The sequence below is a fragment of the Theobroma cacao genome, chromosome 1 (assembly GCF_000208745.1).
Source record: "Theobroma cacao cultivar B97-61/B2 chromosome 1, Criollo_cocoa_genome_V2, whole genome shotgun sequence".
NCBI classification, from domain to species: Eukaryota; Viridiplantae; Streptophyta; class Magnoliopsida; order Malvales; family Malvaceae; genus Theobroma; species Theobroma cacao.
Genome location: NC_030850.1, coordinates 12,526,056 through 12,552,739, shown reverse-complemented (window position 1 = coordinate 12,552,739; position 26,684 = coordinate 12,526,056). Strand labels below are relative to the sequence as shown.

General features: G+C 34.9%; 4 protein-coding genes across 5 annotated transcripts; 2 read left to right on the top strand and 2 right to left on the bottom strand.

The window, feature by feature from the left end:
• On the top strand, window positions 3,223–8,958 carry LOC18612406 (3-oxoacyl-[acyl-carrier-protein] synthase, mitochondrial). Its single transcript, XM_018119173.1, has 14 exons — window positions 3,223–3,486; window positions 3,586–3,815; window positions 4,509–4,616; window positions 4,711–4,782; window positions 4,952–5,038; window positions 5,433–5,584; window positions 6,311–6,391; window positions 6,487–6,520; window positions 6,637–6,703; window positions 6,792–6,868; window positions 7,346–7,406; window positions 7,504–7,586; window positions 8,202–8,273; window positions 8,553–8,958. Exons 1-14 carry the CDS (start codon window positions 3,363–3,365, stop codon window positions 8,715–8,717), a joined length of 1,413 nt encoding a protein of 470 aa, XP_017974662.1. The 5' UTR covers window positions 3,223–3,362; the 3' UTR covers window positions 8,718–8,958.
• LOC18612405 (ribonuclease Z, chloroplastic) lies at window positions 9,706–13,348 on the bottom strand. Its single transcript, XM_007049187.2, has 8 exons — window positions 12,771–13,348; window positions 12,409–12,571; window positions 12,262–12,332; window positions 11,888–11,983; window positions 11,695–11,808; window positions 10,859–10,927; window positions 10,704–10,778; window positions 9,706–10,266 (listed from the first exon to the last, which is right to left on the bottom strand). Exons 1-8 carry the CDS (start codon window positions 13,152–13,154, stop codon window positions 10,177–10,179), a joined length of 1,062 nt encoding a protein of 353 aa, XP_007049249.1. The 5' UTR covers window positions 13,155–13,348; the 3' UTR covers window positions 9,706–10,176.
• On the bottom strand, window positions 14,632–21,693 carry LOC18612404 (putative BPI/LBP family protein At1g04970). Of its 2 annotated transcripts, none has more exons than XM_007049185.2 (6): window positions 21,210–21,693; window positions 20,249–20,388; window positions 17,630–17,981; window positions 15,992–16,240; window positions 15,204–15,329; window positions 14,632–15,117 (listed from the first exon to the last, which is right to left on the bottom strand). In XM_007049185.2, exons 1-6 carry the CDS (start codon window positions 21,636–21,638, stop codon window positions 14,914–14,916), a joined length of 1,500 nt encoding a protein of 499 aa, XP_007049247.2. In that variant the 5' UTR covers window positions 21,639–21,693; the 3' UTR covers window positions 14,632–14,913. The 2 variants fall into 2 exon arrangements, with proteins under 2 accessions (XP_007049247.2, XP_007049248.2); XM_007049186.2 differs by having other exon boundaries at window positions 20,249–20,418; window positions 21,210–21,648.
• Window positions 21,977–26,168, top strand: LOC18612403. The gene is made up of 11 exons (XM_007049184.2): window positions 21,977–22,108; window positions 22,220–22,353; window positions 22,630–22,711; window positions 23,030–23,100; window positions 23,219–23,320; window positions 23,428–23,517; window positions 24,437–24,511; window positions 24,608–24,640; window positions 24,734–24,814; window positions 25,593–25,652; window positions 25,733–26,168. Exons 1-11 carry the CDS (start codon window positions 22,054–22,056, stop codon window positions 25,907–25,909), a joined length of 960 nt encoding a protein of 319 aa, XP_007049246.2. The 5' UTR covers window positions 21,977–22,053; the 3' UTR covers window positions 25,910–26,168.

Below are 26,684 nucleotides of genomic sequence, written 5' to 3'. Positions count from 1 at the left end.
GCTTGAATAAAATCATGTGCAACTGTTGTATTTATTCGCATACCTTAAGAATCCAAGTTTTGACCATCTTCCCGTGCATCATTATAAACGAAATCCAAGTTTAACGTCACTATATCCTTTACATTGAATGTTTGGTCTAAATACTTGACCTAAAAATTCTCTAGTTTTTTGCATTGCAAGTTCAATGTTCAACACAAGAGATGCAGAAAACTCTAAAAATAGTTTTGGAGGTGCTATGGGGGCAAAAGGGCATTATACAATTGACTCTAACCACACGAGGGTGACATGCAAGGATAGTTGATGTGGAATTAAAATGGGGATGGGGATGTCAAATATTAGGTAATTTTTTTTTTCATTTTTTTGTGGTCTTTTCAATGTAGTGTTTGTCTCTTATGTTTATTTCTTCCTTTATTTGCTTTATTTATCTACTTTCATTCTTTACTTCTTCTCTTTGTTTACTTCGGTTTTTCCGTAGAATAAGTTTCAGTATCTTACTTGTGGTTTTATTTTTTAAGCTTTGACATTTTGAAGGGCAATCGCTTAAAAAGGGATATAATTCCAGTTTCCAAAGGTAGTGTAGTTGAAGAGTGTTGGCACATGCTTAGATGTGTTCTGAGTTTGTAGTTGATATCTTGGAACATTATTATCCTTTCACTAACACTTTTGACTTTTGAAACTAAATGTGCTATTCCTTATGAATAATTGAACTTTGTTTTTTTTTTTTATGCTGGTGTTTTTTAGAGATCACAAAATAATATGATATCTTGCTTGTTGTCTTATTTTTGAAGCTCGGACATAATGTATTGGATGCTCTTGGTTTTGCATCTAAAGTTACAGCATGTTTAGTGACATAGATATTCTTTGTGCTCACATTAAATTCTATTCATTTGAACAGATTTCAGAATCTTTCATCATCATATTGTTCAAACCCTTATATATTGTTTTTGATTAAAGCTACAACATAACTTTTTCATTTAATTTGCTTTAGTTATTTGTGTTGGGTACTTTTCTGAGTTTGATGATATACATTTATGATATTTTCTCAATCATAATGTTGCTGTTTCTATTTTTGAGAGTTTGTTGCTAGTTTCTATATTAGATAATCTATTCACTCTTTTCCTTTGAACTAATTAATTTTTTTTTGTTCTTTCCATCTTTTTAATTGAAGAAAATAATTACTTGATAGCGATAGACATGTGAAAGAGTGTTGCAAAAGGTTCAAATATGTTATCCAAATTCATTTCCCTTTCTTTATTCATCCTTTTTTTGTAAAAGATTTGAAAAGGTAAAAAAAAATCGATATATTGATGTGCTCTCTTCTTCCAGATTTGCTCAATTTTTTTTTTATTCAGAAACTCACCTTTATACTCACCTGCCATCATGTAAACGATTATAGTCATTTTTTTATGGGAAACTTTCAATTTTCATTTTTATTGTAGCAAAGGCATAGGAAAAAAGAACAACTTTTTTCTTTAACACATGTTATGTCTTATCTATTGCATTATAATTTGTTTTCATTGCTGATTATTCATCAAAGATCAATAGCAAAATAATCTCTCTGCATATTCTTATCATATTTTTTTTATCTTAAATGGACCATCTCTTATTTAATATTTCTTGCAACGCTAAACATGGACGAGACAAACATGGCTGAAGATCTATAATCACTGGTGTGACATGAGTTTTTGTTGCTTCATAAACGCCATGTTACTTGCTTGATGCTGTCCAAAAATTGATGTTGCATATTTTGAAACGATTTGTACATATCAAAGTTTGTCTTATTTTTTGGACAATAAAGCATTCAATTGTTCATCACCATACATTAAACAACTTTTATATATTTTGTAATGTATGATATTATTATAATAAACTCCTACCTAACCTATTCCATAGCTACTTCATGATCAAATGATTTTACTATTTCGAATAATCTACATACAAAATGATTTTAAAATTATATATCAATTAATAACTCCAACAACATAGCGTGGGTTGATAATTAGTTAGGGGTTATTCTTTAAGGCTAAAATTAAATAACAAATGATGTTTTGATATAGTTCTTCAAACAAGCGTAACGGAATGCTAATAATTCTTCGCATGTAATTGTATGCATAAATCCAATTTTGTTTCGTAGATTAAAACTTATTTTTTCTAATGAATTTAACTCAAGTTTAAGATATCATTAGAAAAAATAAATTCAAATTAAGTGGTCAATTAAATTTAGACAAAAAAATTGATGTCGATTCCCTTTTTTGAGTTGATCAGTCGAGCTCTCGGATTCAAACGTTACGATTTATATATACACCTCATTCATTTCCAAAGGTGGAGGGAATGGGGCTAGTAGGGCTCATGCCCACTCAAAAGTTTTAAAATTTTTATAATATACTTTTATTTTTAAAAATTTTATAATTTTATCTTTACAATAATTTTTTTGTTCAGTAAAATGCCCTACAACATTTAGTTAACAACTAATTTTAATAAGCTTAGAGATTAAATAACATCTATTGCACTATGATTATTCCCCAAATCTCACTTCCCAAGACCACACAACCACTCATTTTCTGTTCTATTTTTTTTTTACCAAATAGATATAGAAAGTTATTTTTTTCCTTACACTCTTTTGCTTGCTATCAGTATTTTTTGTATAAAAAACTTTTAGTCAGTAATTTGTTAAGGACGAGAATCATAATAGAATGTCAAATGATTTTCATAAAACTTCGTTAATCATTCATATTGAAAAAAAAATCATTTGTGATTTAATATTGATTCAATAATAGATGTTTTTAATTTTATAAAAAACTATTGAGTTCAATTAAATATGTCAAATCTTAGCATATAATAATTATTAAAAAATATATTTATTTTGCATTTAAATAACTCGTATTTAGAATTATTTGTATAATTTTTATATAAATTATTTTATTTAAATTATTTTATATTTTTATCATTGACAGTTTTATAAACATTGTTTTCATCCTACGACGTAAAATCCTTGCTGCGTTGTTCATTTCTATAACAATATATAAATTCAGAAAAAGATTCTTTTTCTGATAACATTTTTTTATTTTCTTTCTCCCCTTTCTATTTTCGTTTTTTTGTCTCGATCTTGCCCTCGAAGCGTAGTTCTCTCCTCTCTCTCCAGCAAAATTAATCAAATAAAAAAATTGAATTAAAAAAAAAGGCCACGTCGTCGTTTCGCACAACTCAAACATAAAAGGCCAGGTGTCAACATCATAATTGCCAGGTTTCAATCGCCTAGCCGGAATGATTACTTGATGGGTTGATGGTATTGATTTCCCCTTCTACGGGGTTTAGCAGTTGCTTAAGTTAAACCCTGTCTCGGACCAACCAAACTGGTGGCCATGGCAAGGCCTTGTTGGCGTAAAATGAAAACGACATGTCGTTTTCAGCTGTCTCGTCACCTTTGTTCTTCAACATCTCTCCCTTCCCGTCCACTATCCTCTCCCCGAAGGGTAGTCGTCACCGGTATTACATCTCGCTCCACTACCATTTCTTCTTTGCTTACAAAAAATTTTCAGTTTTGGTAAAGACTTTGTTTTCGCATTTTTGGTTCTTGGGTTTCAGGGCTTGGCATGGTGACCCCACTTGGCTGCGGGGTAGAAACAACATGGAAACATTTGATAGAAGGCAAGTGTGGGATTAGGGCACTAACCCCAGACGATCTAAAGATGAATGCTTTTGATAGAGAAACTCAGATGCTTACCTTTGATCAGTTAACTTCTAGAGTTGCTGCAATTGTGCCATGTGGAACTAACCCTGGTGAATTCAATGAGGACCTTTGGCTTAATTCTAAAGTAATCCTCTTTTTTTTTTTTTTCTGATTTTGTTTGATGACCCATTAATTGTACTGTGTTGTTTGTTGCTTTGTGATGTGGCATTCTGAAGTGGGTTGAGGTTTTGGCTTGTGTGTTGAATTACGGAAGGAATAAATTTTGTGTTTTAAAAGTAGGATTTGGGCCTGCCTTTCAAAAAAAAAAAATAGTAGAATTTGGGTGCGTGCATTGATGTTAAGTTTTTAGGTTTTAGAACTCTAAGGAACAATTTCTTAAGTAAATATTGAAGTGGATATGACATTACCTTGAATGGTACTGATTCATGCAAATACTTGCTTAGTTACTGGCCAAGCAAGAAAGTTCGGCAATTAAAGTTATGGAGATGGTAAAACATTGATTTCGTTGCAATTACGAAGGATGTTTTAGTTTGCAAGCTGTTTTGGGCGTTGAATATGACTTGACTATTTTCCACACTATCTGCTTGCGAAGAGGTTTCCTTTGTACCTTGTTGTGATTGTTCCAAAGTTTCGACATCTGAGAATTCCAAGTTGTTTTATTTTTTTTAAATTGATGTGCATTGTCTAACCTGATACTGGATTAGTTATTTATGCTAACGAAGATTAATTTTGAGTCTTCGTTTATGTAAGACAAGTAAATGTCTGATGGAATTTTCTAATTCTCTGCATGCTACAATCAATGATACTTGTTGTTCAGGAACATCGATCAATTGCAAGATTTATAAGCTATGCATTATGTGCTGCTGATGAAGCTTTAAAAGATGCAAAATGGGTACCCACTGAGCAAGAGCAGAAGGAAAGAACGGTGAGCACTTATAAATTGGTGATAATATTCAATATATGGATCTTCTTTAGTTTCTGTTTAGTAACTTGTTCTTTATTAACTTGTGGGTAACCAGGGAGTCTCTATAGGTGGTGGGACTGGAAGTATCAGGGATATATTGGATGCAGCACAAATGATTTGTGAGAAGGTTGGTTTCTTGCTTGTATTTTGTCGTCATGATCATTAGTATTTCTATTGTCATCCTAGCTCATAGGGTCATCATCATTACTTTCCTCATGTCAGCTATGGGCTGGAACATGAACTACTTGGCTATGGAAAGAGTTATGACAAGTGAAATCTCTGCTCTTTTAATACAGCGTCTTCGTCGACTAAGTCCATTTTTCATTCCAAGGATTCTAATCAACATGGCATCTGGTCATGTGAGCATGAAATATGGATTCCAGGTGTGTATATGCATTTTTCTATATATGATATGCTTATGGCCTTATAATGATCCAAACCTAGTCAAGGAACAAGATTTCCTTTTAATGCCCATTACTGTTGTGATTAGAATGGAGCTTCGTGTCCACAATTTTTCTAGTTTGTCTGTCAGGTCATTTCTGGGAAACAAAAAGCTTGAGCTTGAATAAAATTTAAGTAGTTCTAAAATTGATTGATTTAGTTGACAATGAGTTTGATTAATCTACCATTGTCATGCATGATGATTATGTAGGGGTCATTGTCCTTAGTAAGCAGTTGACTGCTGTATCATAATTCTGTTATGATTTTGTAACAAAAATAAAGGTATTCTTAAAATTAAAGTTGTTGTTGCATGTCTAGTCACCCTTTTGAATATAGGGACCAAACCATGCTGCAGTGACTGCTTGTGCGACTGGGGCACATTCTATTGGTGATGCTATGAGGATGGTTCAATTTGGAGATGCTGACGTTATGGTTGCTGGGGGCACAGAGTCCAGTATTGATGCTTTATCAATAGCTGGATTTTGCAGGTAATTGATAAAAATTTAGTTTCATTTTTTCTTTTTGCTGTTATATTTTTTTTTTGGCTATTGAAAATTTTGATAGAAATTCAGGAGGGTATGAAAGATTATGGAGGGTCAATATGCAGAACAGTACGAGGCAGAAACTTTTTTATAGAAATGTCATTTCTCCTTGTCAGTGGATCCGTAACTAGCGATATTCTCATGTTCGATTAAGTAAAGCTTCTAAATTTGAGCGAATTGTTACAGCAGGAATGGATCTGTGAAATATTGCATCTAGATGGCCAAAATGTGACAATAGTAAATTGATTGTTGCGGTATTTTGAAAATTAATGCCTGATAAGACTCTCTTCAGTTCTCATTGGTTAAGTCGGACCATGCTGTAAAATAGTAGGATGGCTTAGCCCGTTATGCTCATTGATTTCATCTGCTGTTATGGATTTACATAAACTCTCTCAACATTCCACAATGCATTTATGGATATTTGAAAACTAGACTTCTTATATTAAAGAAACAATAATAATAGAAGAGAGACTTCTAATGCAAGACTTTGAGACATGTGTATAAGCAATTAGGCATTAAATTCAGTTGGATACTTCTTTGTCTGACAGAAGGTCTCCTGGGGAGTAGGGGAGTTATTAACCCCTTTTTTTTTCCCTTTAGAATGCTGTAGTACTTTGTTTTACTCATTTCATATTCTACTTAGCTGATAACAATTACTATTTTCAATTCCAGGGCTAGAGCTTTGACCACAAATTACAATTCTTCCCCCGTAGAAGCTTCACGACCTTTTGACTGTGGTCGGGATGGGTTTGTGTGAGTAAAGTTTGGCTGGTTAATTGTGCCTAGCTCATTGATTGCCATTGTTTCTTATTTTCTATTATCTAACTTATCATACTTTTTGAGCCCAGGATAGGTGAAGGTTCTGGTGTCTTGGTATTAGAGGTAATTGAGCTGTAGTTTTCTCTTCCATATTTCAATTTCAAATGCCGTCCCCTTGTTATTGGCTGTAATCTTTGCCGTTGTTTTGTAATGGTTTTTTATGCTCCTTTGCTATGAAGGAACTTGAGCATGCAAAAAGACGAGGAGCAAAAATTTATGCAGAGATTTGTGGATATGGGATGTCAGGTTGTTTTCAAACTGAAAGTATTCTACAATAGTGTTGGTAGTAATATTTAAAAATCATTGTTTTCTGAACCCAAATAGTGACCTTTAGGTGATGCATATCACATTACTCAACCGCATACTGATGGAAGAGGTGCCATTTTGGCCATGACACGTGCCTTGAAACAAGTAATATTCTTTTTTCTTTTGGATAAGCCAAGTAAGTAGTATTCACAACTACTTTTGACATTGGATGTGTTCAATCCAGTTTAGCACTATAACATTCTCAAGGGGGTTGCTGCATCCCAGGGGTCATTTCTAAGGATGAAATACAGGATAGTTGCAGTTTAACTTCTTATGTTTATGTTCATATCTCCTGGGCTTGGCAGCATGTTAGGCAGCAATGCGAATGTGGTTGCATCTGATATAACCTTGCTTGAGAGCTATGTGCTTGAAAATGTAGAAAAATCTGTTGGTGGACCTTAATGATTTCATGGCCATAAGGAGCAGCAGTTCAGCTTCTAGAGTTTTTTAGTAGTTGGTTCACTTGTTTAATTAGTTCTTTTGCCGCTTGATCCTGTGGATACCCTGAAAATATGCCTACTATCCCTCATACATAACAGAAGATTGTGCTTTTTCGTATGCTTACTTATCATGCCCTCGCAGTCTGGTCTGCATCCTAATCAAGTGGATTATGTGAATGCTCATGCTACTTCTACGCCTTTGGGTAAAAACCTTTTGAACCTCTAAGTTGCTTTCTATGATGTTTTAAGTTGGAATTGAAACTGGTTTGCATGTGGTTTACATCTCTTGAACCTCTTTAGGTGATGCAATTGAAGCCAATGCAATCAAATCCACATTTGCTGACCATGCAGCGTCAGGTGCTTTGGCCTTTTCCTCCACGAAGGTAAAATTCAGTATTTCTGACCAGATTGGCTTTTAAGATATCTAGGTGAACAATGTTTACTTGGCACATCTTTTGTCCCATAAATTTTGCATGATTAAGTGTTTTAGACAAAATGACACTTGATTACTTATTTATGCATCAATATTCAAACCTGACTAGATAATTTGAAATTGGCTGATTTCGGTCTGGTGTCCTTTTTACTTGTTTCATTAATGTCCACAAATTAGAAAGGAATAAAGTACCATGGAGATGATGTAAGTTTAAAAGAGACAAAATTCTGTCCATGAAATAATATCTTAGGTGATTTCTGCTAGCTGCTACTTGCATTTTCAATAAAACTCTGGGCAACTCTACCTAAGGAGATTTCTTTGCTTGTGAGTTCAAATCTGCGAGACAGCAACTTGTCCTATGCATTTTCTTGCCCTTACAAAAAGATGTGAGGGAAAAAGGGAGGAAGTGAATTAGGGAGAAAAAGGAAAAGCTATATTGCCTTTCCCAGTGCTGTGCCATGCCACGTCACTGTGATTTCAATAAGTTTTCTTTTCCTGCTAATAGCTTTCATCTACTTATCAACCATTTCCCCCATTAAAACTGCTACAATCACCATATATTCAGGGTGCTGTTGGTCATCTTCTTGGTGCAGCCGGGGCTGTTGAAGCAATTTTTACTGTTTTAGCCATACACCATGTAAGTATTTCTGTTCAGCTGCTCCTGAATGATTTAGATGAAAGCATCTTTCAAACACTTATCAGTTGGACATAGCTTTTCAGAAAGTATATGACAAGATTATAATAGGAATTCTCACTTGTATGAACCAATTTGAGTCCTGTCTATGTATTTTTCCTTCAGTATGTGGACTAATTAATGGTGCCAACTATTCTCTTCTCTTTTCTGGAAAGATTCTGTTTAGTACACTTGAGAAAGTTTGAAACTATACTAAATGGTGATTGTGGTGTCTTATTGCAGGGAACTGCACCTTTGACACTTAATGTCACTAAACCAGATCCCATATTTAACAATGCTTTCACGCCTTTGACTGCTTCAAAGGAAATGCCACTTAGAGCTGCATTGTCCAATTCTTTTGGTTTTGGAGGAACAAATGCATGTTTACTTTTTGCTTCCCCCTCCTAGAACAGATTGATGGGTCAAACTTTCTTGTTTTGGGGTATTGGGTGCCGGTTCTTTGGTTGGTTGCTTTGGCACCTTTTAGAATCACAAATCTAAGATATGAAGCGAAATGGTTGGGTCATTGTGGTAGAATCTTGTTTATTTTCTTGTTCTATTATTTTATTGGTAATAGTAAACTGCAGAGGAAAATGGCATTATGTGATTGTAGAGAAATTTTGAGCTTCAGATTCTTTAAGATTGATTATCAGCGAGAGCTATTGCTGCTATAGAGCAGAGAAAGATGTCATGATGGTTCTCTTTGGACCATGATCTGTCGGATGTATGATATCATCTGATTAATGGCTTGGAAGTGTAAAATCATGAAAGATACAAAGAGCCAAGGGATCTTCTCCGTAAGACTTGTGAGATCTTGGGTTGTAGTCAGGTGTCTCAGTGACAAGATTGTTCTGCTGGATGCGTACAGGTGTCACTGATTCCTTTTCCCCTATAAATTGGTTTTGGGAAGTTAATTTTCAAACTAAACTGGAACCGGAAATGAATTAATTTTACAAAAATTACCCTTCTGAATGCTGTCACTGCATGGTATTCATGCACACGTAATATGCAAATGTTACCATTAAAGTGCCTTTGATTCACTTTGAGAATTGCTTTTATGGCCACTTGTTCTTTCCTGACATCATCTGGAGCCAAGGGTAGCGGTCTATAATTTTGTAGATGACTCTGAGTACGCTAAAGACGTGCTCCAATTGCCCAATCTTGTCGATACAACAGGCAACTTCATGTTTGTAGTCACCGTAGGTGTAATGACTACGAGTATAGCCTACATCATGGCGATCATAATGCACTTCCAAACAGGAATTCCTGCGTCTGAATGTTAGGATACAGGATTGTAACACAGAACGACCTTGCCCTACATGACTCTTTTCTTGGACATCTTAAAAATAAAGCATGCACAAATGGTAAAATGGGCAAAAGCATTAGAGCTCATATATGTGTCGAATGATGCTTTCATAGCAAATTCATTGATGAGAATCCAATGCACAGTCCCTTAGAAGATGTGGTGCCTGATGAGCTTCAGTGCACAAATCAAGTAACGGATTAGAGCATTGCACTCACAGGGCCAACCTGGTCGACATAGACGTGTCACTGCACTACTGCTCTTGAAATCACACAGATATGATACGTACAACCATTCCCTGATTTAAGGTGAATAACATAAGTCTACAACTCCTTAACACTACTGTTTTCTCCTAGTTCATCATGCTATCCTATCCTATATTAATCAGTTCAAAGAACCCACAAAACTTTGACAATAATGCACATTGTGAACAGATTCCTACAAAGTCAGAAAAAAAATTTTATGCATACATTCAATATATTACAAAAGGGGAAAATTGCATGTTTTTTTACTCATTTCTCTATACTCTAGTCTCTAATTCATCACATCTTCTGAAAAAGACGACTATGAGTGCATTGATTTGAAACCCTCTGTTAGAGGAACCACCTTTGCTGACACTTTAGACTGCAACTTCGAAACAGCTAGACGAATGTCCTGCAATATGGAATGATGATCATCACATGACTTACTGTTATTAGAATATGGTTCTTTCCCGCAATAATGCAGAAGCTGTATTTCCCCATGCAGGTTAAAGAAAACTTCTATCTGATGCAACATTTCTGCGAACTGCTTGCACACATTAAAAGGTGGAGAGAGCTGGTCCACATATCATCTATGTGCTTAAGTATAAAATTTAGCATCATCTACCATTACGCAAGATGGAGTGAACCTCAATTCAGATGATAAACCATTTAGCTAAACTATTGGGAATGATATTCTCCAAGATTTTTATGTCAATCAGCCTCTGGCTCCCTTGTAAGAGGACAATCACATTGTAACATCTCAGCAGCGTATCAGCTGACAGAGATATATTAGATGTTTACCCTTTCTAGAAAATGGAACAAAGACTAGTAATTCAATTAAAAGATCACCTCTATACTATAACGGGATGAGAAATGAGTTAATAGGACGGCCTTGTTCCTGATCCACTGAGCATGTTCAATGATCTGGAATTTCATGTCACGTAAAGTTAAAAGTCATTAATGGTGTTGTAACGATAGAATGGGAGAATCAACATTGAACATACCTCAAATAAATGAGTATGACCATGTTGTCTTGCATGATCAATGCTATAGCCTTCATCAAGGAAAGTTGCCTGTTAAAAATGTTTCGAAATCAGAAATGCCGAATATTATAAATTGCACAAAGTTGTGAATGTTGCTCTAAGTAGGGGAGGGAAAAAGAACAGAATATTAACATTGCATGTCATGATTCCAACATGAGATCAATGCAAAGATAAGCGGGGCTTTTTCTTTTCCTTTTCTCTTTCATGAGCATGTCAACTATCTTCTCTTTTTTATAACAGCTGCAACTTTCAAAATCTTATGGCCAGAGAAGGGCCACTTAAATGATAGATCACAGGTAACTTCAGTCTAAATTAATACAGAACACAAAAAATCAGTGCAAATTATTTGACAACCTATGACTTAGCAGAGTTGGGTTCCAGTATTAGATAGGATAAGGTCAGTAGTCATGGAAACCAACTTTTACTAATGAAATGATTACTGTGCCTTAGATATTAGAAGCAAGAAAATGACTAAGAAAATCCAGGTATAGAATAGGCTAAGTCTTATGTTTTAGTTTAAGCCAAAGCTCAAATCTGTTATAACTGCTAAAGGCAAAGTGAAGGCATGCAAGTGACATAATATGCAGGCAAGAGCATCTCACACTTTAATCATGGATTTTAGAAAGCATCATACTTGTCTCATCCAATTCCATTTTTCACTAAACATTCCTTCAGATCTTAGATTATAGTACTAGTTGGAACATGAAGTAGGTAATGTTACCACAGATGTCACAAAAATAATTTCAGGATAAAAGTAAAAAGGGAAAATAATTATGGAAAAGATTCTATTTACATACCTCAGTTATAAGAATTTTGGCCCTCAAGGCATCTGCATTTCGTGGATCAAGCATGTATTCTGCTGTTGTATCCCCTGTAAATGCCACCTCTGGAGACAAAATGATGTCTGTGATCTGTAAAGGAAGGTTTAAAGTCAAATAAATGATAAAACTAAAGAATATTTGGCCACTCTATTTTGCCAAAGCTACAAACCTCAACACCAGACTTCTTCAATTTCTCAATCTGTTTCCCTTTCAGATGAATGTACTGCTTCTTCAGCTTTTTTCTAATAGTGTATATGACATAACCCTGAAAAAGACCAAGTAACTTCATACTTTAGACTGTAAAGTATCCAAAATTTAAACAACTAAGAAAAGAAATTCATCTTAATCTGTGTTTCAAACCTCTATAATGAATTTCCCAAGGGTAGAAACTAAAAAGCCACAGAGTTTCATGCACATTCCGCTCACAACTCAAAGATATATTGGCATTATTGCCTCAAGGGTTTGACCACTCCAAATTCATATTCTATAGTTTCTCTTCTACGTAAATTTATGTGATTTGGAAGAATAGTTGGTAAGGCATACCTGGCTTGGTATAACATGGTGAGTTCTAAATGGTCGGACGACAATGTCATTTCGCAATTCGTATGTTTCACCTGAAAAAAAACATGCAAAGTCATCTTCAAGATAAAACATGAACACACAAATAAACTTTTGATGTAGGTAACATACCAACATCAAGTGCGACCAAATCAAGATTGAGTTCCACTTGTCCCATTGTCCTGTGAATATCCAACAGCTTCTCCACATCCTCTTTGATACATGGAGGTACAAATACTGTGGGAGGCTTTAAGTTGTACAAACCACGGCTAGCTACATATATTGGCAGCCCACCCTGAACCAATATACACCACAGGGGATCACAGTAATACCCAGAACTTCAAATATGAAGCAAATAACTCGACCTAACCAAAACAACTGAAAGGGTACAAAATTTTCAAATTCTCATGTTGAAACAATGGAATTGTTCATATATTGACCAAAAATTATGGCTAAGGATAACATGTTTAGCAAAAAAAAATTGTGGAACTTACAATGTGATCAAGATGAGCATGGGTAATGAAAACAAAATTCTGCTGAATAGCACGAGAGGGGCATCTCCCAATATCAAAAGCAGATTTGAATTGAGGAACTATGACACAGGTTTCATGGCCACCAATAGAGAGTCCTTCAATGAAGCAGCCTTCGACTTCAATACCCTTTCTGGTGACAGTAGCTCTGGCTTTGCGGTACTCTTCTTCTTCCTCTATAGCACGGCTGATTGTGGATAAATAGCCTGAGGTTTTGAGGGCGTCGAAGGGGCTGGCTTGGGTTTGGAAAGCAAGGTTTTTGTGGGGATGGTGAGGGGGAGGAATGGGGTGGTGGAATGGGAAAATTGAGGGGAGCTTGGAGGGTGAAACGGGGAGAGAGACTTGCATGTTTTATTGAAGACGGGATTGAGAGGAAAACGCAGATAAAAATTTGAAAAGATTGTTGAGTGAAGAGGAGTGGGTTTAACTGAGGTTTATCAGTTTCACAGGCTGTTCTTTGTGTGGGAGATATTTGAGGACTTCTCCGGGAACAGAAACCAAAAACGTTGCGTTTTGAGAAGGCAAAGCCCAATGTGTATGTATTCGAAATGTACTCCATGCTTGTTTTATAACATACAGATTTTGCTGTAAATTGTCAAGAAATCAAATAAAGAACCAAGCTTAGAATTTGCTCAAATCAAAGAGGCTCGAACCATGTTGGAATCCATGTGGCACCAACCAGCCTATCCATCTACTGCCAAGAGCTTGCATCGCATGCCTTCGTGCGGAACCAGCCTTGAGAACCCATGCCTTCACATATATAGGTCCCCTGGCCTGGAACTCATGTTCCACCCCCTGATTGCTCACCTCCTACTCAGGTTAAAAGCTTCCATTGTCATAGTTGCAGGCTTAGGTGTGCATAAAGAAGAAGATATCGCGTTATTTAGCCAATTGGATCTTTTGTCTTAACATGGCTATGCAATGTAGGATAATATACTAACGTATCTCATTGTCTTGGTCTTTAGCCAAATGACCTATGTTATTTTGTAAATCCCACGATTCTCTTCCTTGAATGTTTTTCCAGCCCCTGGTGAGCTATTGAACTAACTGGTAGTTGATGCCATCATTATCTCTACTCTACTCTACTCGACATTTCAATCAGCAGGTGACTTAAAACCATGAGGATAGACCTTTTCAGGTTTGGTAGATCAGCTGGTGGAAGCTGATGATAGACTGATTCAAATCCACGATTGATTTTTAAGATGAGGCCCTCCATTTAATTTGTACTTCTATTTATCACATTTAAATATATATATATATATAAATACATTAATCCCAATGTCATATGGACACTTGCATGTCCAGAAAGTTTAGAGAAGCAGGCACAAAAATACTGCAATTACTCGGACTCCTTATAACTTCACGCTTAAGAAGCTTGTATGTTGATATCAGTTTTGCTATTGTGAAAGTAAAAATACACAACAGTGCTTGACGAGATGGAAACAGAAAAACAAGTGGACAGTAAAAATAAGCTGCCAAGATTGAAGTGTGTAGCTATTTGAAACAAACTAACAGATCCACACACTGAGATAACAAGGAAATACCAGAAAGAGGAAGCAGGAACTAGTACATTGTTAAGACATTATCATATCAACCTATATAAATCCGCAATTTAATAGTAGTAATTGCCATGTCATATTAATGAAAATTATGAACACGCATACAGACAATTTTCAATGACGTGTTTCTTGATTTGATGTTATGAGATGTATCTATGTAATAAGTTCTCCTAATCCAGGTACCGAAGCGTAACCAACTTCCTTGAAGGAGGATATTATGGAGCATGTTAAACCTCATCAAGGGTTTCAAGTATATTTTCCAGTCATGCGTCAATGTTCCTGAATTCATTTGATTAATTTATAGAATAGAGACAATCAACATCTTTTGCAAATGATTTGCAAATCATAAAACAAAATGTGATACAAATTGAGCTGTGCCTTAGGTAATATATTTGTACATTCGATGAGTTTTATCATCCTTCGGGCATTCTGTTGACTGGAGTTGCATCTGAAATAAAACTGTACATGAGTGGGAAATTGACAATTTGTTTCCTTCCCTGTAACCCATTTTGAGGACATCTCAAGGTTGCTTAATATGAACGAATAATCTATTCAAAGGAGATTCCAAGCTGATTAAGATTGTGTGATTCTGAATATGCCACATCACTGCAAACTGTGACCTTCGAACTAGAGAGAGTAATTTCAGCATTTTGAAGGGTGAAACCATGAATGATGGGCAAAGGGAAACCCTTTCCGAGATATGAATTTGCATATGGTATGACGACAGTCTGGACTAGTGTCCACATCACCGGCTGCAACAAGTAAAGATACATTAGACCTTTTACCAACGACCATGCATGATGATGTTAATTTGATCAAATACTAACATCACAACAACCTGTATCAGATACATTCGAAGATTGCCAATTTGGCTCCACTTCAATGACATTGCCAAGTCATCCATCTTCACGCTCCCACCAAGGTTATTCCCCACAATTTTAACTGAACCTGAGCCACGGATCTCCTGTCATAACAAATGCAGCAACATTGGTCACAAAAATGGATATAATATCTCAAACAGCAGTTTCCCGTTTCTAAGTTGCAAGCTTTTGAATTACACAAATCTAGGGAAGAAACCATGTACAAATGGATAAACCTGTGAAGAAGGAAAAGGAAACACAATAATGCAACTCAAAAACCTAGCATCTTCAAGGCTGTGCAGTGACTAAAACATCAAAACCTCTTTCCCAGGGTTGCAAACTTAACCAATCAAATAAAGAACAAGTTGCCTATTGATGTACGGTAAAAATTTCAATGGTTTGCTATCCAAATCCAATTCACGGAAAACTATTTTATATATCAATATAACCACAAAAGCAAACAATTTCTTAAGTCATGAGGGGCAGAATGTAATAAACCCAATTCAATGACATCCATACTTGAGATATATCACTGAGCTGCCCTCCAGGCAACTTGCTTTTGCTCTTCTTGTCCATTATAATGATCAAAAGCTTTTATGTTTCCCACGTAAAATATTTTGCTTCCTTTTGTTTTCTTCTTTGGAAGCAGGCAGAGGCAGGGGTGCTTATTGGGTTGTGTTTTTTGTTAAACAGGAGGAAGAGAAACATAGGTTCAATGAGAAAATTAAGAAATTTCAAACCATAACATTTTAATCAAGAAACTTACCAATGAAATGCATGCAACCGGTATTACTTGACCAGCTTCAACCACATCAATTATCACGTCTGCATAAACGGTAGCACCAATATTATGCTCAGAAATCCTTATCAATGGTGGAGAAGACAGAGAAACGTTCAAATTCATATCATCATTTGGGTATTTCTTGTACAGTTGGGGAATGATAAATCTCCATCCAGCAGTATTTAGAAGAGCCTGATCCGGCACTTTATCCACGATCCATTCCATAAATTCTGCCTGACCACAGGTAGAAAACCTTCAACTCAACAATAATATAATAAAACAGATGGATTGATGGACAATCACACTTGCAAAGAGACAAAGAAAGAGGGGAAGGGGGTGGGGGAGACCAATGACCATAAACAGGACGGACCCAAGAATTTTTCTGAGTGGTGTCATTAGGATGATACTCAAATATTTTTTTTCCTCGATCCATGATCTGTTAGGAAAGTACTTAAATCAAATTCAACACGACTTTGCTCAGAAGAATATTGTTAAGTACCATCATTAGTAGAATTTTGTTATCGTTGCTCAAGAATTGAGCCTTGTGGGACAATTTCTTTTCGTTTAAAATATCTTTTCATGGCTTATTTATCTAAAATTATAAAACTTGTTAAAAATTACTACTCATTAGCATAAATTAAAATATTAGAATTAAATAAAATATGATCTTACATGACAAATTATCAAGTTCAGTAACTAACAATATGATAATTTTCTATTTATTGATCAAAACTAAATATAAGCATCCACATAGTACATAAAGTTAAATACAAAAATCAAATAATCAAATAAGATATAGACAAAATAAATCAAAAAAAGAAAGACTCATAATTTCAAAATATTATTTGACATGCAATACTATTTTCTATTAGCTAGATTATAATTATGAACCCAGATTATCAAATTAAACAAAAAATATTTAGACATGAAGCATATAAAAACTTAATTTGGTTTAAAAATTACTTACAATTGAAGCCTAGATAAGTTGTTTTGAGAGAGTAAAAAACACAGCCAAGGACTGAGAAGGGGAAGGACTTGAATTTTTAGACAGAAAGAATATTTTAGGTTTTGACTTTTTTAATAAAATCTTAAAATATAGAAGAATTTTTTTTTCTCTTTCCTTGCAGTATTTATATAATAATACATAAATTACTTTTTGATAAATCACTTTTAATTGGAGTCTTTAACCTCACCTAATAAAATTGCAAAAAAAATAATGGGTTCATTAGTATATTAACTACCTTAAACCTTGGATAAATAGCATAAAAACTAAAATATTTTAGGAAGTGAACGTGAGTCAGCCCAATACCATAAACTTGAAAGACATATTTATCTATGCCAACGTGTATTCTGATTTGCTCGTTGTTGCTATAATAAGTTAAAGAACTCAGTGCAATCAGAAGTCAACAAATTAGATTAGGTACTTACTAATTCTATCTCAGATGTCTTGGTATAATCTAATTAAAGCCATATTGCCTAACGTGAATAACTTCATTTCTATGGTAACTACCAATTATCATGAAGATAAAGCAGACACGATGCAGGTAATCATTGTTCATTATTTTACCACTTAAATGAGCTACACACCATACTTCAGTAGTTCTACATAGTTTTCCAACTTACATCATAGTATAATGCTGACGCAGAGTTGAACACAGCTTCATCTAATGAAATCCCAAGCATTTTAGACTGATCGCTGCAGAAAACAGAAGGTTGCCAGGTCTGGCGGTAGTGTTTGGGAATTTGAACCTTTTCCTTTGCTGTGAATAACCCATTGATGTCAAATTCAATGGAAGAACTACTCAATAGAGGATTCTCCACAAAAGATACATTCAAAGAAGCATTATCATCTACAGGAATTTCCTTTGGAAGAGATTGCAGAAATGAATCAAGCTTTAAGATTCCATCTTTAAGTTTATTTGTAATAGCATTTTCAACCGCAGATCCTATTTGCTCCTCAAATGCATTAATCATCCTGAAAAATGAAAAAAGTAGCATTGAATCACCATAAAACATAACATTGATCAGATTGCGCAACAAAAAAAAAAATACCCAAAATGTGCAAGGCAATGGAAAGTTAGTTATTTTCTCATGACAGAAATTTGATGAAGATAGTAAAATCAGCACCATCAGCCTTTTCTTTTTCGTTCTAACAAAAGGAAAAGCAACAACTTATTAATGTTGAAATGATACGGAAGATCAGTCCTTTTAAACACTGCTCACGGTGCAGATCAACCAGACACTTAGCTACATGAGTCACAAAATGCAGTTCCATCACATTCACTAATCTAAAGTTGCAGTTCATCAGAAGATCTGAATAGATGGATAATATATGCAACTGCAACAGAAGAGAAAAGGAAAAAATCACAGTAAAGTCTTAGGTATAAAATCTAATATACAAATAAAATATTTTTTAACATAAGGCAAAAAGGAAATCCAGGAGAAAAGTGCTCTCAAGATGTAGGACTCTAACTTGATGAAGTTATCTACGCCAATCAGAAGGCTCCTTCTCTGGTAAAATTTTCTGAAGCAAACCAAGTGGAAACATTTTCCAAGTACCATGACTTTTATTCCTTCTACTATAAAGCAAAACTAAGAGAGGCAGATAGGTAAGATCAAGAAATAAAGAACCCTCAATTGCTGTTCTTCCTGATGATGTTTTGCTCCACCACCACAAAAGCTTTGCTGATGTTCTGACCTAAGGGCAGAGCCTTCACCAATTAGGATGGCTTATATACTACCACTTGGCCCTTTTCCAAATGGCCACCAAATACACTACCATCCTTGATGCATCTTAAGAAACAACAAAAGAGTTCTCCAAATCCTATGAGATTACATAAACATTCTCAATAACTAACCATTAGAGAGCTCCGTTGATTGGTTAGAGTTAATATAAGGAGAAGGAGAGAGCGGGGGAGGGGATTGAGCTTGCAATTCATCATCACACTATAATAGGCAAAAGTTCACGTGCTTCTATTCAGCCAAACCTAGTATTGAAGTTAAAAACTTCCTTCTCCCATAGTTAGAGATATCAACGTTAAAGTATGATCTCGTTTTGGGAAAAGTTTTAAATTCCGTTGCTTTTTGCTTAATTGTTTGCATGATTTCCCAACACGAGCAGCCTATAAAGATTGTGGATTGTAAGGAGCAAGTTTTGAGGTGACACACCATTCCCTATGTGAAGATGCAATGGTGTTATCCCTCTGAGAGGAAAGCTACATGAGAGTTAGAATCTAAGATGAAGGAAAAATATCCAGAATTGTTTCAATCAAATGGTAGGTCAAGTTTAAAGGAATAAACTTTATTTTAGGAGGGAATGATGTGAAATCCCAGCCAAACTTGTTTAATTTTGGACCTTACTATGCTAATAAGCACAATTAGATATTAAGAGGTTAATTTAATTTAAGTAAAAAAACACTTCTTCTCATTGTTTTAGGGTTAGAAAGCACCCTAGGAGAGAGTAACAGTTGTTGGTGCATTGGGAGGCAGGAATCATCTTTTCTGATCATTTTTCCATGCAAAAAGTAAGATTTAGGGATTCTTTTTCTTATTTGCATTCCTAGGTTGAATGTTGGCAGGGGTTAAACTGGTGTATTAAACCTGTGATCTAGACTGTTAAAAATTGTTCTTGTGAATTGTGGATTGTAGATAGTAAATGTGGATTTTGATAGAGCCAAAAGAAAATGAAAATGATTATTGTAAAATGTTTATAAATCGTATTGTTTCCAAATAATTTAATTATGATTTGTTCATTAAATATCATGAACTGCAAATGGTGATTTTAGCTATTGTTTTCTTATGCTTGGTCCAGCTATTTAGATCTTGTTACTTGCTGGGTTGTTCAGCTCACACTTTCATTAACACTGTAACAAATATCAAGGAATGAGCATTGGAGATTGCTTGGGAAGAGTGAGCCTTAGCAAGGACTTCATTATTATGCATTTCATTTAAACATTTAGACTTATTATTATGGTTATTATGGATGGTGGTTTTGATACTTTTGTTATAGAATATTTCAAAACTTTAGATTGGTTTAATGAAACTTTTGAGGTATTATTTAGAATAAATAGTATTTTGAAATAAACCATTTTAGCCTTACATGCTCATGGGCTCACCTCATGGGCGTGTGGCGTTGCCACAACCTAGACCCTTGGGTTGGGGTATGATAGATTATCTCACCAGAAAACAAACCTCAAATATAATTAAGAACAAATTAGTCAATTGATTGAAAAAAAAACATACCCTTGATAAAGCCAAGAAACTCCTCCGTCCAATTTTATGGTGATTTCTTCCACATAACAACCACAGTCCATGAGGGACAGCTTCAGAGTTCCTTCATGCTTCTCCAAGCCTAGTGTAAGCCCCACTTCCATGCCTTCAACCTTACCCAGAGGCATCAGTCATCAGATTCCCTTTGTTAAAGAGCACATTACAAATGAGCAAATAAGCACAAATTGAGAACAGACAAAAGTATCACTGGCATATTAAACTCATACATGGTTGCTATCCATATGCAGTCCACTTTTGCAAGCAAGGCAAAGAAAGAAACATGTTAATAACAACCATACCGAGACCATTAAGCTACAAACCTAACACTCAACAGCCAAGAGCAGACCTCAACAAAATCAGGTCCTTAATGGGCACAACACACTGCAGAAGCGATAAAGTTCATACTTGAATTGTATGTTGTGCTCTGCATGAAATTAGAATCAAATTTGCAAGCAAAAACATCATGTAAATGAAGCCAAATACAATAAACCCCACAACTTTACCCCGTAAGGTACACAATCTCCCTCCAAGGTCAACAAAAGTCAAAGTAATGAATTAGCAAATGAACATGTAAAACACAACTCTTTTCTAGCATAAGAAATGAAACCCACTTGCATAAGCCCAAAACTTAAAAACCTGCATATATCTCACCCCAAAAAGCAAAAGCACACATACCAATCACCAGCAAAGTCAAGTAAAAGAAAAACAAAACATTACTAGTGCCTGTTTGGCCAGGCTAGAGCTACAGTGAAAAGTGCTGTCAAATTGAAATTATCATCTTTCGTCTATCTAGAATTTTTATTAAACTTGTTTATCAGCTCTTTACAAAATCTAAAAAATGTTTCGAAAAAAAAAATTGAGAAGCTGCTCGATAAGTTGACCAACCAAATAGCTAAAGATAAAGAATATAACAACTCCAAGAAAAAAAAAATACCTGAACAGAAGCCCTTCCTCCATCAGAAATTTCAATGGGAACAAGCCAAGAACTATAAGAATAATGCCAATTCATGGTCAAGTTGCAAGTAGTCCCAGAGGCAACAATGGCAATCCCAGTATTCCCAGGCTTAACAAAAGACGACAAAACATCGATTTTGTAAATAGTAACATTGGAAATAACCATATGAACATTGCCCAGGAACGGGATTCTCGCAGATTTCTCAATGGTGGCAGGCAGCTGCAAAGGGATGATTGAAGATATTGCTTTGTTGATGAGCAAGTCCTTGATGAAATCGAGGCCCTGTTGAGAAACTAGGATTGACGTAAAGGATTCTTCTTGGTTTCTTGATGGCTGAAGATGAAGTTTAGCTTGTGAAGATAGGAAGAGAGTTGAGATTAAGAAGAAGAGGAAAGTAAGGTGCGCCATGGCGGGGCAATTTTTTGTTCTTTTTTTTTTTTTTTTTCGATATTTTTGGTTGTAGTGCGTTGTTTTTATTGACAGGATAAATGAAGACGTGGAAGGGTGGGCTTTCTTGCTGCTGCCAGGTAACGTAAACGTTATTTTCTGTCATAAAATGCCTGAATTACCCCTGAGCCTTTTCCTCTCTTTTTTTCTTTTTAGTTGACTGCCAAAATATCAAAATCGTAAGGTTGCTGTCGCAGTCATTTAAACTTTGCAATTTTCTTATGATAAGGAGGGTATTTTCGAGAATACACATTTAAACTTTTACTAACCTTTTGTTTTCTGAGTTTTTTCCAAACATTTAACAAAGTAGGAAGGCCGCCCTCTTTTCTTTCCTCCCCGCCCTCTTTGGTTCAGACACCGACCAAAGAAAAGAAAGATGGCGTTGCAGGCAGGTGTCCAAACCTCCAAAGTTCTAATTCTCATGGGCGCAGGTTTCTTTCTTTCTTTCTTTCTTTTTGGTCTGATCGCGTCTTTCCTTTGAATGACTTTTACTTTACATTTCCAATCTTTTTGAAGCTTGGTTTCTTAAATTTTGGTATTAGGTTTGACTGGTTCAATTATTTTGAGGAGTGGGCGTTTATCTGAACTCATTTCACAGCTTCAGGAATTACTCAAGGGCGTCGATGAAGTCGAATTCTCTCCTTATAAATACGATCACACGCTTCTTGCTGCTCAGGTACTCCCAATTTTCCTTACCTTTTTTTCAGTCAAAACTGCATCAAATTTTTAACTTTTTGGTTTGCAGTAAGTATCGAAATTCCTGACGTCAAGATCATTTTTCAAGTGCCAAATGTATATAGAACTAGGTAAACCACGTTAGAGTGAAATGCCGATGAAATTTTACAACTTTTTTCTTTCCCTTTTGTTTTTTGGGGTGGGAGTGATTTATGTTAATTGTCCTCTTTATGCTTGTGTTTAACCATGTGTGTACTTTTTCTTTTGGTACTTTTAGATTAAACAATTGGCACAAGAGCTCAAGGATTTGACAGCGTCCAATCCGATAACCATCCTTAATGGCAATTCAGACTCTGGCGGTATGTACATCTATTTCTTTTCTAATGTTATTTATTTAACCATTTTGAGCTCTAAGTAATGTAAATTATCTATTTCTACTTCCTGTTTTGCTCCTTCTCAATTTAGATACTGCTGGTCCTCTTTATTTAATTTTACAATAGTTGAATGATAAACATTATCTATTAAATCTTTCGGTTTCTTGGTCTCACTCTAGATTATTTTGATTATAGTTGGGGATAAATTTATACTGTTCTGTGAAGAATTAGAAGTTCAAGTTTTTTGTTTTATAGAGGAGTCATATACCTATGGGCGCTCACTCTTTTTTCTTGTGCGCACAGGGGGTATTGCTTCTTATCTTGTGCCAGCTGCTGCACTTGGAGCATTAGGATATTGTTACATGTGGTGGAAGGTTAATAAATTTTGTTGATGAATCAAAATATGAAATGTCTTTTTTGTTCAAGCTGTTTGGATTTGCACTCTAACATGTGTAGATTTCTGATGTATTATTTATATCATTTATCATATAGGGCTTGTCATTTTCTGACGTAATGTTTGTGACAAAGCAAAATATGGCAGATGCTGTTACAGCCGTGTCAAAACAGTTAGATAATGTATCTCAAACATTAAATGTAAGTAAGATTGGTGTTCCTGTTATGTAATTACACCAATCCTTATAGCAATTCTCTGTTTGACACACTTTTCAGTTTTTGATAGTGTTGTTACTTCAATCATGCAGTCAACAAAGAGACATCTAACGAAGAGGTTGGAAAGCTTGGATTGGAAATTGGAGGAGCAGAAAGAAACGTCTCAGCTCATCACAAATAATGTAGTGAACACTACTTTTGTTTTGAGCAAGAATATGTTTTAGCATAATTTTGTAGTGACAATGATATCTACTCGTAGGGACAGTGGATACCAATAGAGGGTCAAATGTCCTTCCACTTCCACTTCCTTAGATCATATTAGATATTGCTATCTAATATGGTGGGGCATTAAATTAAATTCCAAGAAACCTTTTTTAGATTCACAATCTGCATTTTGAGGAAATAAACCTTCGTCCCTTCTACTTGCATTTTAGCTTGAGTTATATCCATGTGCTTTTCTCCTTTGCTTTTACAGATGATAAGATGATTTTCAAAGCTTTCATCTATTTTACTTTAACAAGAAATAGTTTGTGGGGTGTAAGTAGTGTGGTTGTTTATCTTTTTCTCCTTTCTATCACATTGAAACAAAACTATCCAAAGATTGACTTTCATCAATTTTTAAAAGCTTATTAAAAATAACTAATAGAGGAAAACTGCCAAAGGATTTAGCTGTCCTCTATCTCACGTGTAGATATAAAAAAATAGGGTTTCCAACTCTAATAAATATTTTCATTGTGACTGTCAGAATCTAGATTCTTTTCGTAGAGTTTGAAATCAGACTCTCTTTTCTAACTATTTGTCTACTTTATTATTTCTTTCTCTTGGTATCGTGTCTGTAAGGATAGATAGTTGGAAATTAAGGAAACTCGTTTGGGAGTTTATGTTAATTGATGCATGCACATTATTGTTATGTCTATAGTTTTTGCAAACAGAATGAAATTATACCATATATTTTATGGGTGGTGCAGCATTCTAAATCTTCTGTCAACTTGGCATCTATTCTTCCATCTGGCGTTTGGGTTGCTTATTCTCTTTATGAGAAAAGAAAAAGAGAAAGTGCAAATCCTGCTCATAATTAAATGAAGTACTACTTGCATGCAGGTTGATGAGATGAAGTCAAACCTTTCTCAAATTGGTTCTAATGTTGAAATGATTCATCAAATGGTAGCTGGATTGGTGAGTTGTGTTTATTTTCTCATGGTTAATCATCAGGTCCGCCAGAATTGTTATTTGCAACTTAGTTGATGCTTCATCTGTTAATGAACCCAACAGGAAGGAAAAATTGAGCTTCTTGAAAGCAAACAGGTTATTTCTGATACTGTGATTATTATTATACTCTAAATTATGAAGTTGTGTTGAAGTGATAAATTGTTTGATCTTTTCCTCTCTGCCATGCAGGATGTAGCTAATTCAGGTCTTTGGTATCTATGCCAATTTGCTGAAGGAGTAAAAGATGGAGCGAATGCTAAACTTTTTCAGGTTAGATAATTTGTATACAGTATTCATTTTGATATGTATGCATTATGCTCAACAAAGTAATGATGCTAGAAACCCACTTCCATATCAGTATTATATATACAAATCGGAAACAGATGCACTAAAATACAGAAGGGATACATAAAAATTGTTGTTTGTCTGGGCTAAATAATAACCCTTTTTTCAGGTTAGATATTCTGTATATGCCATATTTTTATCATTATGTTCTATGAAATCAGATACTAGGAATTCATATCACTATTGTACTTCTATCCATATCAGAGACAGATGCACTCAACGTGCCAAAATGCAGAGTAGATACATAAAGATTATTTTGAAAAAAATATGTGTGCATTGGAGGGAGCTGGATTTGATTTTTTGATTGTTCCTCTATTTGTCTTATTTGGTCCCTCAATTGCATGGTCTAGTTGTGGAAAAACTTAATTTGTAACCTATAGCTAATTGTTGGTCTGAACATGTTTTTTAATAGCTCATTGACACTTCTCAATTCACCTTGTACCTGTTAATGTATTTCTTTTTCATTATGTTTTAGGCTAATCTTGAGTGTCATAATCTTAGATTTTGAGAATACTGATATAATTGTATTATGTAGCACCGCAAGTCCTGTATCCCTATCCAGTTATCACATGTCACGTTGTGTAAGGTGGTAGTATGGCTTCAGATTGTACATTTTTGCTCTGGGTGCCATCTATATGCCCATTGACTTGTTATACTCTTCCATCCTGAGATATTAATTTAGTTTTTTCTTGCTCATTGGCAGGATGTTGGTGCAAAGCTTGCAGTTGATTCAGCCGTGAAATTTGAGGAGAAATCAGTCAAGGTATGTGAAGTCAATCCTATAATTCTTGACAACAGTTCTATTTCGTCTCTCCAATTAAATGGTCCCAGGATAAATTTCAGGGACTCCAATTCCTTGCTGAAACCAATGAGTCAGCCGTGAGTGAGAAACCAACAGTAAACTCAGAGCAAAATGATCTAGTGTCCCCTGTCAAAAAAGTCCCCACCATGAAAACAAAGATACACAGATCTTATCCAGTCGGAATTTCCTGGGCCAGGGATATATATCATAGGGACTGATACATAATTTCATGTTTCCTTCCACATATAATCAATTTTGTGAATAGACTTTACCATTTATTTGATATTTGAGCAATTGGAATTTTGCTTGTGTGAGTTGGGCAACATGATGAAAGGTTTGTATTTTACATTTCCTGTTTTGTGGTGGAAGTGGGAGTGATTGAATACTGTCGTGGGGACTATGTGCAAAATAAAGCACAATGGTCTTGTTGGTATTTGATTAGATAATAAATTAAGAGCAAGAAGTTTCACGGTAGCATCTTGATTCTTAGAGCGAGCTAACCTGTTCATCCACTAACATTCTCTTCTTTTTTTATTTTTATTTGTTGACAAGACATTTTGCTTGTTATTTAATTATAAACCAAGAAATCCTTATTTTCCACTCTTTCAACCATCGGTGGTCCATTCCAAAGCAGCGAATATACTCTTCTTATTTCTTCTTAGAGTGTCGTTATGGAAGTGGAACACTATTGTTTGGTACTTATTTATTTCTCATTAAATTGTTAAATAATATCAATATAATATTTTGTTTGTTTAAGTGAATAAATCATGAATTGGAAATCAAAAAAAAAAAAAAAAGAGACAGATTTCTATGTGTGAAAATTTTATTTCTTATTTTATATAATTTTTTTATTGACCTTAAGTATATTATATTACATTAAAGATTGTAATATTATAGTAAAAATAATTGTAAGTGATATGCTTGAAAGAATTCTATAAAGTAGTCAATGATGATGAATACAGGAGATAAAAAAAAAAAAGAAAACGGGAAACA